Source organism: Glycine soja, chromosome 8, assembly GCF_004193775.1.
Source record: "Glycine soja cultivar W05 chromosome 8, ASM419377v2, whole genome shotgun sequence".
Lineage (NCBI taxonomy): Eukaryota > Viridiplantae > Streptophyta > Magnoliopsida > Fabales > Fabaceae > Glycine > Glycine soja.
Genome location: NC_041009.1, coordinates 13,827,317 through 13,844,101, shown reverse-complemented (window position 1 = coordinate 13,844,101; position 16,785 = coordinate 13,827,317). Strand labels below are relative to the sequence as shown.

Genomic DNA, 16,785 nt, shown 5'->3' with positions numbered 1-16,785 from the left:
AAATGGAAGAAGATTGAAATGGTTAACGAAATGGTCCTACTCCTATCGATAGGTTGATTGATTAGTCACTCGCGGAGTGCTACTTAAAATTAGTTTAATGATGCTCTAAATTAGTTATGTTTTTATCCATAAGAATAAAAAATAAAGACAAATAAGAGAATTTATAATAATTTAAACATCTTCAACAAATTGAATTAGACTTTTTATCTCTAAATTAGTTGTTAATTTAATAGTAGAGATATATACTATTATATAGAATTAAAATATAAAATATAAAAAAAAGTAAAATAAATAACATCAAATACTGATGGTTATTTTTTATTATATGATTTATGACAAATAAAGGTTTAAATTTTAGTTAGGAGAAGTATTTACATTTAGTGTTTGATAGTATTTGAATTGGATTATTTTGGAAGGATAATATATGTAGTGAATAAAAAATACTACATTTAATATGTTTGATAGTGTTTCGAGAAAGATTGTTTTTTATGAAAAATTCTTGTAAGAAAGAACAAATAAGGAAGATTATTTCTATAAAAAAAACTATCTATTTTATTATTGAAACTAATCAAAACAAACTATTGTACAAGACAAAGGAAATGATTGAAACAATCATGATACATTAGCCTATTCATTATATATATTGAGAAAAAATTATAACTCAGCATGATACAAAGTATTCCAAGTAGCAAAATCAAAAGCATTATTAACCAATGGAATTTAGTTCATTTTTTGTTCTCACCTTATCCACACTTCTCTATGGCAAGTTCTAATTTCAAACCATGTTCTACATTTGTTATGTGTTATATATCTCCTTAGAGAAATTTACATTTTGAATTCCTAACACATTTCCATGTATGCAGGTGCTTATTCAGCAACATTCACAGTCACAAACAATTGTGCATTCACAATATGGCCAGCAACTCTCACAGGAGGTGGCACCTCACAGTTACCTTCAACAGGCTTTGAACTAACCTCTAAAGCCTCATCCACAATTGATGTCACAGCTCCATGGTCTGGCAGATTCTGGGCAAGGTCTCAATGCTCAACAGACACACATGGGAAATTCACTTGTGCCACTGGTGACTGTGGATCAGGTCAAGTGCCATGCAAGCTGGTGGAACCCTCCAGTTTCTCTAGTGGAATTCACTTTGGCCTCAAATAAAGGACAAGATTTCTATGTTGTTAGCCTTGTTGATGGCTTCAATCTGCCAGTGTTAGTGACCCCCCAAGGAGGCTTGAGGGGTTGCAACACAACAAGCAGCCCTAGTGATGTGAACAAAGTTTATCCTCCAAGTTTTTCTGTCAAAGGATCAGATGGAAGTGTCATTGCTTGCAAGAGTGCATGTTTGACATTGAACCAACCTGAGTATTGTTGCACTGGACCCTTTGCTTCAGCTGATAAATGCCCACCAACCCCTTATTCAATTATTTTTAAGAATATGTGCCCTCAGGCTTATAGCTATGCCTATGATGATAGGACTAGCACTTTTACTTGCTCTGGTGGAGCGAACGATTCCATCACATTTTGCCCCTAAACCAAAATGGTTAGAGGAAAGCATCCAGATTGTAATAACTAGAGAGGAAAGATCCTCCTCAGTCATTTTTTTTCTCAGTAAATGTTAATTGTTAGTTTGTTAATTTTTTGTTGGCGGGAGGATTTGAACCCATGACCTCTTTCTCATGCCTTCTCCCTTCACCACCAAGTCAATTTTGTAACCCCGAAACATTCTTCCTCAGTCATTTATTGTATTGTGTGATTGGAATTCGTATAATTGTTTTATCTCCAAGGAAATGTTATAATTCTTATAGTTGCAAGAACTGTTTAGATGAATTTGTGACAATGTTATGGTTTGTGTTTATAAATAAAGGATCAATTCACCAAATGCATTTTAGTATCTATATAGGTGGTAAGCTATTGATGTTTATATTCAATAGCATAATTTTGAATTTCAGTTTCCTCATGGACTGTTTCGCATTTTTCTGCAACATTACTCTGCTGTTTGCAAGGTGCTAATATACCACTTCACATGGAACTATTGAGTACTGAAGGTTAAAGCATATCATGTATCTGGTGTATAGTGTATACACACACTAACAAGAGTTCACTAACTAAAAGAAAAATCTACCACTTCACATTGAAGTATTGAGCAATCACATTGAACTATTGAGTAATGAAGGTCAAAGCATTTCATTGGTGGTAGATATCATTATATACTGTATACTGCATAGTGCATACATACACTAACAAGAATTTCCCCTGAACACTCTATTTATGAATCACTTATTCTCTTTTCAATTGTCACTTTCTTACACATACAACATTTCAGTTTGATCATGTTAGTTGAAACATGCAAGTAGCATATATATATGTGTGCGTGTATTTAATTTTCTATTTCACATTTTTATTGCAAAGTTCATCTGATGACCGATGTATTGATATTTAGACAACTAATTTGGCTTGTCATGGCTTGTGCAGATGGTGGCCTTGAGATTTAAGTTATAACCTCACTACGTTCTCTACGGAGAAAGTTTTTGGTACAACTTCATTTCTACATGTAGTCTTGGACAATCATATCCCCTGGCCCAACTGAATTAGTAGCTTTATCTAAAAGAATGTCACAGTCAATTTCAGAGAAGCAAATGCAGTGCATTAACCCAACGATGTAAAGCTACGCTAGATGTATGATGATTCTGTTAATATAATGATAATTGCTTTTAATTACTTATTAATTGAGTTTTTTTTTAAGGCTATTATCTTTCTTTTATCCTTATTTTGAATGATGTTTAACTCAATTTGTTTTAAATTCGTAAGTAGTTAATTTTTGGTTTAGTTGTTTAGTTTCTTGGTTACATCTTATCATTTTGCCTACATATTTTGTAGAAAGGGAGATTGGAGATGACAATCACATTGTGGAGCTCAATTATGAAGTTTTGAAGCCTTAAATGGTTGCCTTGAACAACATTTTTGATGAAGAAGCAAAATTTGTCAGCCAACTAAGCTAGAACCAGTGGCTGTAGCGAAATTGTGAGCGCAAACACCAGAGTGGAAATTGGCCTAAGCAACCTCAGAAGGCTAAGCCAGATCTAGTTTTTGTGCTTTGAACTTTTGTAATTTCACTAAATCACCTGTAGTGGCTGAGCGAAAAGTCACTAAAAATTGTAATAATTTTGGACTAGAGCACCAATTGGACGGTTCTATTGAGGAGAGGAGCTCCTCCTTGTTCCGTTGGAGCATCTTCTCCCATGGTTATGGATAGTTAATTTCTTCCATTGATTGGGTTAGGTGTCTTCCACCATGTGAAATAATTTTATATTCATTAAAGTTTGTAATTGGAAATACAATATATCGTGGGCAAAGATGTGAGCGATCAAGATAAAATTTGTTTCTTTATAAGAGGAGTGAAATATGTGAGTCTTCTCGATAGAGTAAAAAGTGGAATGCATGGTCGTGCTAAAATGAATCAATATGGAATATTAACATGTTTATTGTTATGTATGCTCAATTAACAACAAATAAATAAGCAATGTCATGTTAGATATAACTCACTATTTATAGTACAACCTCTAGTTCTTATTATAAGGTATAATTAATTAATTCATTAGGATTAAAGAATTTGGTTAATTTAGTTGAGAGTATTAAATTTGTCCTAAATTAATATTATATTTTTCTTCTAAAACTATCCATGTGAACAAAACTAACAAACATTAATGGGTTATGTTTCTCTCTCCCTTTTAATGAAGGATATTGGTGTGAGAAAATAGTTAATGTAGGAGACATTTTAGATTGGACCTTATAAAAAGGATTAAATCATCCTTTTAATTTGAACCTTATGATAATAACAAAATGTAATATTAAGTAAGATTTAATATTGTTACCCATGTTATGAGAACCTATAACGTCATATGCATAATGCAAATTATAAGAGAAAATAAATATTAAGTATGACTATAATATTTATTTTGGGTTTAGACTCATTATGTAAGTACATGTGAAAAGAAAAGTTAAAATGACAAGGAACTAGTATGTTCTCATGGGCCAATCACTTATTGCAAAAAGTCCAACATTGTTATGATAAAATGGCTAAGTTCTTCTATAAAAGGCGGTGCCTAAAGCTCCAAAAGACATTCTTTTATACTTTAGCCACATTCTGCACTCAAATTGTGAGTGAAAAGTCATTGTTGTTGCGATGCTTCCTCCTTCACAACTAAAACTATACAACTAACTTTTCTCTCTTGAACGTGAGACATTTCAAGATTTTGTTTGTGTGGACTTTATAAAAGTTTGATTGTTGTTACTCAACTACAAGGTTTCCGTACTTCAAAGGTAGTTTTTAAACATAATGTTATGCACTTTCACTTGAATCCTTTGATTGGAATTTTTTTCTCGTGGATGTTTGCGATTTGCTATTCCCAACACAATAATATTCTTCCAATTTGAAAATATATTTCATTAAGCATAATTAATTATATTTATTATAATTATGTTATACTAGATTGTTAAATTTTGTTTTTTTTCTCTCCCTTCATTGATCAACTAGTTTTCTTGTCATAGAACTTCGTAGCCTATCTTTTTTGTATCCCTCCACTAAAGAGATTTTTTAAAGAAAAAAATCCTCTAGTTATAAAGTACACACACACACATTATTTTCTAGGCCACAATTTCTTTTTCTTTTTTTCTTTTCCAATTTTACCCTCAAGCAAGTGAAACATCTTTTTAGGGTTCTTTACGAATGTTCACAATTCGGTTTGGTTCAAGTTTTAGTATTTTTTTTTACCTAACCCAAACAAAACCAACCTAATGATGAACGGGTTAGTTCGGTTTGAATCACGGGATATCCAACCTAAAAAATTTTAAAAAAAATGTTTTTTTAAACAACATGGTTTTGTCTCAAAATTTAATAAATAATATCATCATAAAATAATGTAAGCAACATTTTAAAGTGTAATTGACTTATGTCAACTAAATCATAACATAAATTATAAAATAATAACATATAATTAATTGATTAAATCACAATACTCCATTAATATACAACAATAAAAAGGAGATAAACAAAATTATCTAACACAAACCGTGATTTTGAAGGCAAACTAAAGTGAAACACAAAAGGATTCAAAACGAAAGACAATAGAAAGTAAGTTAAGCATTTAAAAAATAAAACAAAAATATATAGTTGGTTTGGTTCAAGATGGTTTAGGTGTGGAAAGTGTGAACTCAATCAATGTCAAATTTCAATTGGTTCGGTTAGGGTCCAACCCAAACAAAAACCAATCTAATTAGTTCAGTTCAGATTGTTAGATTCATCAAATTGATTGGTCAATGAACACCCCTAGGGTTCTCTATGTTGAGAACAATTCAACATCTTATCCACTGGTTCTTGAACATGTTCCACGACTCTCATCCCGCACCTTTGTCTTTTGGTACGTATTATTGATGTGGTAGTGTATGTCAGTGAGAAACCACCAATGACGTATTATTTTTTTGATGTAAGTGTCATTTCAATGCTTTGCCTTCTCGAACTCCTTTAATAGGTTGTGCCATATATCACGGACTTGGTGGGAAGACAATCAAAACATTTCTTTTGCATCTTTGCGTATATCTAGTTCTAAAAGTGTTTGTTGGAATTTTGGGTGTTAAAGAACACGTCCATCTCACAATGAAGGCCAATGAGAGAGCATGTTCACGTTCACCTCAGGGTCATTGTCATTACTCTCATCGTGGATCACCACTGACAATGGTACGTGATATTGCTACAGCGACAATGGGAGGTCATCATTGAAGACTACCTTGATCATCAGATGTCACACGTCCTTTCTACTTTGTAGAAATCAATGGGATGCAATTTCTCTGCATGGTTAGTTGTTTGTGTGTACCCACTCTTCAGTTAAAGGATTCAATTGGAGAAGAAATGAGTGGTAGTGATTGTAAAAGTTAGGGATTTGATTTGAAGAAATTTTAAAGTGATGGTTTGGTGAAGGTGATGATGCACATGGGTTGCTAATGGATGCCTTTCATGTGACATTGTTGGTGAATGTGGAATCAACAATAGAAGAATTGAGTGGAGAGAGATTGAGACTAAAAGAGAAAGGAGGGTAAATCATAAAAAAGATGGGGATAATAAGAAAATGATTAAATTGTAATTTTGGTCTCCTAGTTTCTCAAATCCATGATTTTGGTTCTCTTGGATTTTAATTGTAACATTTGGTTCCGTTGATAGATTATTAACAAATAATTATGATTAATTGAGTTATTAACTTTTTTTTTGAAAGGCATTAAGTTATTAAGTTAATTAAAAATTAATCAAAGCTATTAAATATTAAAAAATTAAATAAAAATTAATTTTTCACAACACTATCATTGTCTTCTCCGCAAATACCTCTTCTACCTCGACTGTCGTAGGCGACTTCACCAATAGTAACACCATATTAAGATTAATAGTTTTTTATCAAAGTTTTTTCATGATTGGTAATTTTTATTTAATTTATAATTTAATATCTCTAATAATCACAATTATTAATTAATAATCCATCAGGGGGGACAAAAATCGTAAATTTATAAAACTAGGGGGACCAAATACTATAATTGAAAATCATTGGGACTAAAATCATGGATTTAAAAAACTAGGAAAACAAAAATTACAATCCAGCACAAGAAAAAAGTAAAAAAGATTAAAAAAACATCAATGAATTTAATAATAAACAAATCTGATGACTCAAATCTGTCTCTCACCATGCAAGACTTGTTTAGGTGCTCCACCTTAGACATCGTCATGTTATCTAGATTATCACCCTCATTCTCGTTTCCAAATATTTTCTCTAGCATCCGATAATAATATGTGCTAAAATGTAAAGTTATTTATTATGTAATGAGACTTGCATTCATGAATTTGGGAGATAGGAGTCAAATGTTGGTTTGCAATTGACAATGACAAGGTTTGATATGTAATAAGGTAGTGTTTGTAAGTTAGAATGGTCCAAAGAGGTTCATAGACAACAAAATACCAAATAAATTATCATTTTGAATTAATTGATTTTTTTACTCCAAACTCATTACTTTCTAAAACTATTTAGTCCAACTTTTTTCCACACATTTTGTCTTTCGTTTTTAAAATAATATGAATTTTGCCCCTAATGTCATGTCATCATGTTAGTAACATGACATTGCTATGTCATCTATCCGTGTCAATGTCAGATGCATTGTCATGTTAACAATCAATACAGTCATGTCTATGACCACTTAATGAAATTGAAAGACAATTAACAAGAGTCAAATTCGTGATATTATAAAAAAGTAGGGGGCAAAATTGTGTGAAAATAAAAAGTTGGGAACAAAATTTTCGAGAAAACAACAAATTGGCAGAAAAATATGTTTTTAATTCCTTGTTAAAGTTTGATTTTTGTCTCTATTTTTTTTTTCATTTTTGGTCCCTCAAAATTCAAAACATGTTGATTTTGGTCCAAATATCTAAAGTCATTAACAAATTGTTGATGTGAAATAGAGTGACACACCAACATGACACACATGGATATTCTGGATGAAGTGAATTTATTTTGTCCCTAAAAAAATTAAAAGTTTAATTTTAGTCTCTTTAAATTTAAAATTTAATTTTAGCCCTTATAAATTTTTAAAATTTGATTTCAGTTCTCATAAAATTCAAAAGTTTAATTTTTAATCCTCATGAAATATTATATTTTCATTCATTTTTAATATAATATTAAACAAAAATAACATAATACTCATGCATGGATGGGTTGTGACAATTTTTTCTCTTGTAACCTAAAATTTTGTTAAGGTCTTATATGTGATATCAAATTCAACCCAATCATAAATTTTGTGAACACTAAAATCAAAATTTAAATTTTTGAAGGATTAAAATCAAACTTTTAAATTTATAGGAATTGAAATTAAACTTTTCTTATGAACGAAATAAGTTTACTTGCTACATGGCAGTCAGATCATCTTTTTTCTAGAGCAACAAAATTAAGGTATTTCATTCATAATAGTTAGATAAATACATGAAAGAATATAATGATAAACTTTGAGTCTAGCATGATCTATTGTCCTCTTTGCAAGCAAATGTGCAACATAATTAGCTTGCTTCTTTACAAATTCCACTCTAATTTTGATTTTGCACAAGTATGTCATTATATTTAGAAATGATATCTCTATATCTCTATAAAATTTGCAATCAACCCCCAGAATGACATGAGAAAGACAAAGATCTGTCATCCAAAATTGAGAGCTCTGAACACACCCAATACTTCTCCTTCGAAAAAGAGATCTGGTAGTGTTGCCATCTTTAGAAAAAGAGGCATCCACATTGCATTTGATAAAATTGATGGGAGGGGGCAATCACTTCATCTAAAATGTTCGCTTTTATCATATTCACGTGTCACTTCATCAACCACCTTACCAATTTGCTAATGATGTGGTGTTAGACATATAGATAAAAAAAAAACATGTTTTAAATTTTAAGGAATAAAAAATTGATAAAAAAGCTTTAAAAAACAATCTTAATTTTAACTATTTTAAAAGAACAACAAATACATTTTTTGTTGTTTTAAGGGAATAAAAATTGTAATTAAACTAGAGATTTTTTTATTAAATGTGTCACTAGGACAATGATAAATCGATTAAACTTAATGTGGACTAAAAAACATAATCAAATAAATCAAAAATTGAGAAATCATAAATTTTTATTAGATTATATCGAATTTTAGATTTGAATTTAAAAATTGATTCAATCCCGTCAAAATTGAATATATTTTTATTCATAAATTTATAATGTCCCTCATATTTTTATTTTTATTTTTTATATATTTGTAAAATTATCATATAAATTATATCTATGAAAAATACATTTGATTAAAGAACTTTTTTAACTACCTATTTGAATTAAGATGGATAAATATATTATTAGTTATACAGTGATATATAAATGAAATATTTGATAAATTAAATGATTTTTATTATATATATATATATATATATTATTTAATATTTTCTAAAAATCCCGGAACACCGCATGCGTCACCGTTTCTATGCACTCTCAATTGTATTTAACAAAACTATATGCACTAGGAAAACTCTCAGGAAAAAAAGAAGAAAAAAACTGGGGAGATATTCTGATCAGAAAAATTGGGGTTTGAACTTTGAAGCATTAAGGAACTACGAAGGCATCAATTTCTCTTTCTTCTTGGGAAGAATTTTCTTCTGCGCACCGAAATTGCATCTTCTACAGTGGTCCATCTGTTCTTCTTCTTTCTGCTTCTGGGTTGGTTTGTCTTTGGTAAGTACACATTCTGCACGCTTTTCCATGCACAAGATCTATGCTTTACACTTAACTTCTAACAAGGCAAAGAAAATGGGGTTCATTCAAACACACCCCACATGAATAATTATTCATAAAATGCGTGAAAAATGTAATTTTGCTTGATGGGCATTAACGGAAAACCCCGAATCTAGAGCGTATTTGGATTGAATAATTTGGTTTGGTGGGTACCTGTATATTAGATGATAATTTTTTTTTAATGCTTTCCATTCTATCTAATTTTGATTGATACCTATTTTTTTTCCAGTTCGATTACTCTTGTTTGTGTTCTGATTTTAAGCCAGTCTTCTTTTTTTTAAAAAAAAAAAAAAAACTGCTGTTAATTTTGTAAACAGATTCTGTTTTGGTTGAAAAGAAGTAATTGGTTGATGACTGTTGAGCATTGATTAATGTTTTATGTTAGATACTCAAATTAGCTTACTAATTTTCTAGCTTTGTTTATTACTTACTGCACTTGTTTACTGATACATTGTTGCACTTTTCTCCTGGCATCAGTATCCTTGATGGAATGGAAGGAGAAAGTGTTTCAAGTTCAAGTAAGTCACAAAATGATGTCATAGAGAAAATGTCTCTCAATGAGGGCATGGAGGATGGGAATGGGGAAGCGCCAGAGCACGGTCTCCAAAAGTTGGTACAATTTAATGAGGAAGTTGAAGAACCTAAAGTTGGGATGACTTTCCCTTCTGAGCAGGAGATTTTCAATTATTACACTAATTTTGCTCAGCATAAGGGTTTTGAAGTGTATAGAAGAACTTCGAAAATGGAAGAAGATGGGAAGAAATATTTTACACTTGCTTGCGTTTGTTCTAGGAGGTCAGAAAACAAGCGAAGCCATCTTCTGAATCCATATCTTGTTACAAAAACCCAGTGTAAGGCAAGAATTAATGCGTGTTTATGTCTGGATGGAAAGATCAGAGTTTTAAGTGTTGCGCTTGATCATAATCATGAGCTGTGTCCAGGCAAAGCACGGCTTATTAAATATACTAAAAAATCTAAGCCTCAAAGAAAAAGGAAACATGATCTTAGCAATCTGGCTGGGATCAATGGGGATGGAAGTATTCAATCTCCAGGTGTGGAAGCTGGAGAACATGGAAGCCTAGGATTTTTTGATAAAAATCGTAGGATCTTCATTCAGAAAGCTAGTAGCCTAAGATTTGAGAGTGGAGATGCTGAAGCAATTCAAAGCTATTTTGTTCGAATGCAAAAGATAAATAGTAGCTTCTATTATGTGATGGACTTGGATGATGACTGCCGACTAAGAAATGTTTTTTGGGCAGATGCAAGAAGTAAGGCTGCAAATGAGTATTTTGGAGATGTTGTAACTTTTGACACCACATATTTAACAAACAAGTACAACATTCCTCTTGCTCTTTTTCTAGGAGTGAATCACCATGGACAATCAGTATTACTTGGTATTGCTTTGTTGTCAAATGAAGATGCTGAAACTTTTACATGGTTATTTCAGACATGGCTGGCATGCATGTCTACTGGACATGCGCCAATTGCCATCATCACAAGGGAAGATAGAGCAATAAAAACTGCAATTGAGATTGTATTCCCAAAAGCTCGTCAGCGGTGGTGTTTGTCGCACATAATGAAAAGGGTATCTGAAAAGTTGAGAGGATATCCTCGGTATGAGTCAATCAAAACAGATTTTGATGGTGCTGTATATGATTCTTTTAGTAAAGATGATTTCAATGAGAGTTGGAAAAAATTAATTTATAGTCATAACCTTCATGACAATGAATGGTTGAATAGCCTGTATAATGAGCGCCACCGATGGGTTCCTGTGTATGTCAAAGACACATTTTGGGCTGGAATGTCTACAATAGATAGAAATGAAAGTGTGCATGCATTTTTTGATGGATATGTTTGCTCAAAAACAAGTTTAAAGCAGTTTTTTAAGCAGTTTGACAATGCTATGAAAGATAAAGTTGAAAAAGAGTGCTTAGCAGATTTTAATTCCTTTAATAATTTAATTCCTTGTAGAAGCCATTTTGGTATTGAGTACCAATTTCAAAAAGTTTATACCAATGGGAAATTCAAAGAGTTTCAAGAAGAGGTAGCCTGTATCATGTATTGCAATGCTGCCTTTGAGAAGAAAGAAGGCTTGGTTTCAGCATATTCTGTTGTGGAGAGTAAAAAGATTCAAGAAGCAATCAAATATGTAACTTTCAATGTACAATTTAATGAAGAAGATTTTGAAGTGCAATGTGAATGTCATTTGTTTGAGTTTAAAGGTATTTTATGCAGACATATCCTCTCTTTGCTCAAGCTCATAAGGAAAACAGAGTCAGTGCCATCTAAGTATGTTTTCTCGCATTGGAGGAAAGATTTGAAGCGGAAACACACGTTAGTCAGAAGTAGTTATGGTGATTTAATTGCTAATCCTGAAGCAGAACGACTTGATAAGATGTGCAATGCTTTTCAGGAAGTTGCTTGTATGGGGGTAAATACTGATGTTGATTTCAAGAAAGTGATGAAATGGATTGATGACTTAAAAGTTGAATTAAGTTGTAAAAAGACTTCTACTGGAATAACTGAAACACTCCCTATTGCATCAAACATGTCATGATTTCTGATGATATGACACTGCTGCAATTTTTAAAGAAAGAAGAGCTTGATCCTACAGGTATTAATGTTTTAATCTAAGCATGTTAGTAATCCTGTATGTCATACTCTATTTTTATCACATGCATTTTCAATATGCACAAAGCCAATATGAAAAATTGGCTACCGTGCTTCATGAGATTGACAATTGTTTCCTGAAAATAGTTGAACATTCCATATTTAATTCCTGAATCCTTGCTCCCCGTTTTATGTTACCATGGCATAAGTTGAACTGAAACGTAAATACCCTTTTCCCCCATGATTCCTGTTCCAATTTAAAGAGTGGAAAGATTCATGAAACGCCATCAACATCATATTTCTGTTTCAATTCATCTTGTAGTTGGTACTCGTGATCAAAGAAAGACGAAGAGGACCATTCTTCTGCTGGTGCTAGGGGGAAAGAACCAACCAACGTCAGTGGAGAAATATTTTGCTTTTACAATTTTTTTCTCATTCAGGTGCTATTTATTCAATGATATGTTTTGAATATGTTTGATGTTGGATGTGTATAACTGAATGTTAAATGCTAGTGCCAATTGCCAAATGTTAAGGACAAAATCTTATGACCTATTTCACTTATTCTAGTTCCATATATATTGCTGCATTATTTCATAAAAGTAGCAGAGACAATCATGCAGTCAATCTGTAATTGGAGATGCGTGTCTAAGTTTGTCCTGTTTGGCTCCAAGCCTCAACTTTGACAAATTTATGAAAGATTTTTTTATTGGGTTTATAATTCTCTACAAAATGAATTCTTGAATTTTCTACCAGTTATGTGTGGTATGCATGTCTCTTGCTGGCCATTTTTTGTAACCAAGAAGTGATACGCCTGTAACAGATATCCTGCAGGTATGGCTAAATATGAGGTGGAGCAGGAAAGATGTCAATAAACTATTTTTGAAGCTAGCATTGGCCTCTCAACAATTTGGTAACTGAGGATCAGAGAAATATGAGTATGATGCTTGTGGATGAAATGGAGTAGATTGAATACAGGTTTTTGGTTTGGAGGCACTCTGAAAATATCACCAACTCTGCATGAAGATTATGAAGCTGGCAAGTGTTGCAACTATCAGAACTGTAGAGGAACAGCTTGCAGTTTTCAATGGCGAGAGTAATCATTGCGGTACATCAATCCTTGTGCTAGTCTAAATTGAGGCTGCTGTAGGATGGCTGGCTTTCAGTCAAGGGGAAATTCTGGCAGCAGAAACTCTTTTTCAACAAGTAAATTGTGCCTTCACACCTGAAGTGGAAGCATTTCGGGAAGCTACTAAATGGTCAAAACAAGAGTTCTATAGTGTGGTTTGCACTGGGTATAATCTAGTCTTGACCTCTTTGCCCCAATGAGACTTGCTCTGATAGTGATAGGATAGGACAATTAGGTCTCTTCCTAGATGCATCTTTGTAGAAGAATATTGGTATCTTTTTATCAGAGTTCAGTTTGCTGGAGATTGATACTGTACATTCGTTCACTTTGTGTAATATTTTGTAGTCATTAGCAGATTCTAATATTTCACCTAACCCATCATATGAATATATTTAATTTGTTATATCTAACAGACAATGCGTTAAGTGTAAGCAGTTGCCATATTTTTATTCGATTTTTCATTTTAAGCACTAAGTGGAAGGGGTATTTTAAAATAAATAATTTCATAAATTTTCTCACGATTCTTTGCCTTACACTGATCTTATACAAATGAATTTCTTGCTTGCCATATTTTAAGTAGGAATACAAAGTAAATTACAATGAAGTTTATCATTGAAAAGAAGAAAAAAAATTCATTCTATTCTATTCTATTCATACAACTGAAGCAATCAGCATATCTTTGTCACAAATTCCGGAGAATAATCAGAAACAAGCTCCTCTGATATCATTTTAACAGCTAGAATGCGTAGTGCAAGCATCCCTATTAAGATATTTTCTTGAGAGAAATTTGGTTTTATTGCTAAGAATCTGTAGACATTGGTACATTGACTGATCAAACTGCAGGTGGACCCAATTTTTTTTAAAGATCATAAAACAGTGTCATAGTTACTGTCTCCCATCTCACAACAAACACATGAATTGTACTTTACAATTGTATTTATAAGTTTACTGAAATTTTGAAAAGACGCACTCGGATAGGATTTTTGTCACCACTTAATGCCAGTAACATGGTTCAAATAATCACCTCAAGTCATGGCAAGAACAATTTCCATTTCTGAAGTGATGAAACCTCAAGGAGTCTCTAACAATGATTGACACACCAACAACTTTAGAAATGTACTTAATGGCATTGTGACAGTCACCCCAAATTCTCAGATTCTTGAAAACCCATACAGATGACTATCCATTCAAATTTAGTATCCCAAAGGCAACAGCAAGCTTCTCACTGTGGCTGCAAAGACTCTCAGCTTTTTCCTCTTGGTCAACATCTTGCTGAACATAATCAGTGTCAGGCTTGTATCCAGCCATTTTCATTTTCTCACCCAATTCATCCAAAAATTTATAGATTTTATCACTCTCCATGTTGTTTTTGTCTCCAACAACAAAAGTGTGAACTTTATTTCCCACTTGAAGCCAACTACAGCCACGTGTTTTTGCAATTCCTCTCCCTTTCATCAATATTCTGGCTTCTTAAGCTTCACTCCACAATTTGGCAGTGACAAGGATGTTGAATAATAAAACATAGTTTCCAGGGTTGTTGGGCTCAATTTCAAAGAGTTTATTGGCTGAAATTTTTGCCAACTCCAGATTCTTATAAACTCTACAGGCACCAAGAAGTGCTCCCCAAGCACTGGCAGTTGGCTCCATAGGCATTTTCTGTATAAACTCGTATGCCTCGTCAAGCCGACCAGCACGACTGAAGACATCAACCATGCATGCATAGTGATTAGCATCAGGTTCTACTTGATGATCCCTACTCATTGAATTAAATATGTGGAGTCCTTCTTCTACTAGCCTTGAGTGGCTACAACCAGACAAAACACCAGTAAAAGTGACTGAATTGGGCTTGATCCCTGACTGAAGCATGCTCTCAAAGACCAAAAGCACTTCTTTTCCATTCCCGTGCATTGCATTTGCAATGATCATCGTGTTCCAAGCAACAACATCCTTTCTGAGTATCATATCAAAGACATTCCTTGAAAGATTCAAGTCACCACATTTAGCATACATGTATACTAGCGTTGTCATGGTTGTTAAGTCCCCAATTAACCAATGCCTAAAGACATAGCAGTGTATCTCCTTGCCCATCCTCAAGCTTTCTAAAATAGAGCAAGCTGGTAAGAAACTACTAATTGTGATCTGATTAGGTTTAAATCCCATATTTTGCATCTTGCTAAGCATCTCCACTGCCTTCTCTGTTTGCCCATTTTCCATGCAGCCCCCAATAACAGCATTCCATGTAGCTTCATCTGGGAAAACAAGGCAAGACCCTTCTCATATGAGATGTTTGTGAAGTATGCTGTTAAAACTCCATTCCAAGACACAACATCTCGATGAGACATCAAATCAAATACTAGCCTAGCTTGTTTCACACTTAAACATCTTGCATACAGGTTCACAAGTGCACTGCAAACAAGCACATTTTCCATCATCTCATGTCTCACTGCAATTCCATGAATAGCCCTTCCAGACTTCAAAGCTTTCAAAACCGAGCACGCGGGCAAAATGCTAGACACAGACACCAAATTCGGCTTCACCCCATTTCGCGAAATACAGTCAGGCCTTGCCTAGGCAATCCAAGAAACCACATCTTTCACAACTAAATCATCAAAAGCCTGCCTTGCACCTTCGATGTATTTACACTTCCCATAGGCATGAACCTCCTTGACTCTCAAGGCATCACCAGAGGCACCACAGGCCTTGGCAATGGCCAAAAACACCGAGCTGTGGGTTTCGATCCCTCGTGCCCGGAGCAAAGCATAGAGTCTTATGGACTCATTTGGAAGTCCACGGGTGGTGAAAGCTGAAATTAATGTGGAACAAGTGGCGGGGTCTGGTTGGGTAATATTATCATACAGTTTTTGGGCACGCCTGAAATCACCCACATTTAGAGCTGCCTTGAGGAGCCTGAGACCTAAGTAAGATGGGATGTTAGTGGGCACAGAAGGAGCCACCTTTGTTGAAGGTAGCTGCTTCCAGATGGAAGAGGATTTGCTTAAGAGTGTGATGTGAGTGATGCTGAAGAAAGGTGGCAAAACAAAACCAAATACTACTAAACAGCTATACACTCTTCAATTGGATCCATTTTTTTGTAGTTGGATTCGGCGTTCGGGTCGGGTAAATTTAAAATGATATCATTGTATTGTGCCAGAAAATTTAAAACAGTATTGCTTTCTAAAAAGGTAATTGCTTTTTGTTCAAAGTTTTTCAGAAAAAAACTAAGAAGATAATTATTTTAAAAAAATCTAAATACGTTAAATGAGAATAATGTAATTTATTAGAGTGTACATGTATATAATTTTTTTAGTAGTCTTTACAATAATTTTTTTAATGAAATATAGAAGAAAATCAATCATTAATTTGTAAGTGTCTTCTTATATTTAGGAAAAAAATATCCACATTTACTTCTTATATATAGAAATAAATGTAAAATTTGTTATCAATCTAGTAACACTTTCTCTTATAAACTTATGTTCGATTTGGGAGAAAAATTAGCTTTAAATGACTAAGTCTCAAATTGTGAAGTAGTCTCCTAATCCATCTAAATAATTAAAATCTGTAAAGATATTTTGAGATCCCAAAAAAAAACTTAATTACAATGATTATCAAAATTTGTCTTTGTTTTCAATAATAAAATAATCTTTACTTTAGTTATACCTCCTCAACACACCTTCTCTTGAATCTCATTTATTTATA

General features: G+C 33.0%; 1 protein-coding gene and 2 pseudogenes across 6 annotated transcripts; 2 read left to right on the top strand and 1 right to left on the bottom strand.

Annotated features, from left to right (window-relative positions):
- The first annotated feature begins 797 nt into the window (after positions 1-797).
- LOC114422732 lies at positions 798-1,833 on the top strand (annotated as a pseudogene).
- A 7,249-nt stretch (positions 1,834-9,082) lies between these two features.
- Positions 9,083-13,501, top strand: LOC114422123 (protein FAR1-RELATED SEQUENCE 6-like). Of its 6 annotated transcripts, none has more exons than XM_028388336.1 (4): positions 9,083-9,293; positions 9,831-11,967; positions 12,286-12,358; positions 12,795-13,501. In XM_028388336.1, the coding sequence occupies exon 2, from the start codon at positions 9,844-9,846 to the stop codon at positions 11,908-11,910; it is 2,067 nt and encodes a 688-aa protein (XP_028244137.1). In that variant the 5' UTR covers positions 9,083-9,293; positions 9,831-9,843; the 3' UTR covers positions 11,911-11,967; positions 12,286-12,358; positions 12,795-13,501. The 6 variants fall into 6 exon arrangements, with proteins under 6 accessions (XP_028244137.1, XP_028244135.1, XP_028244136.1 ...); XM_028388334.1 differs by having other exon boundaries at positions 12,784-13,501; XM_028388335.1 differs by having other exon boundaries at positions 12,286-12,403.
- Positions 13,502-13,618: 117 nt separating this feature from the next.
- LOC114423931 lies at positions 13,619-16,776 on the bottom strand (annotated as a pseudogene).
- Between the last annotated feature and the right edge of the window lie 9 nt (positions 16,777-16,785).

Bases quoted from the DNA above. Each gene is read 5' to 3' on its own strand.
- LOC114422123 (XM_028388338.1), top strand. From the start codon at position 9,844: ATGGAAGGAGAAAGTGTTTCAAGTTCAAGTAAGTCACAAAATGATGTC.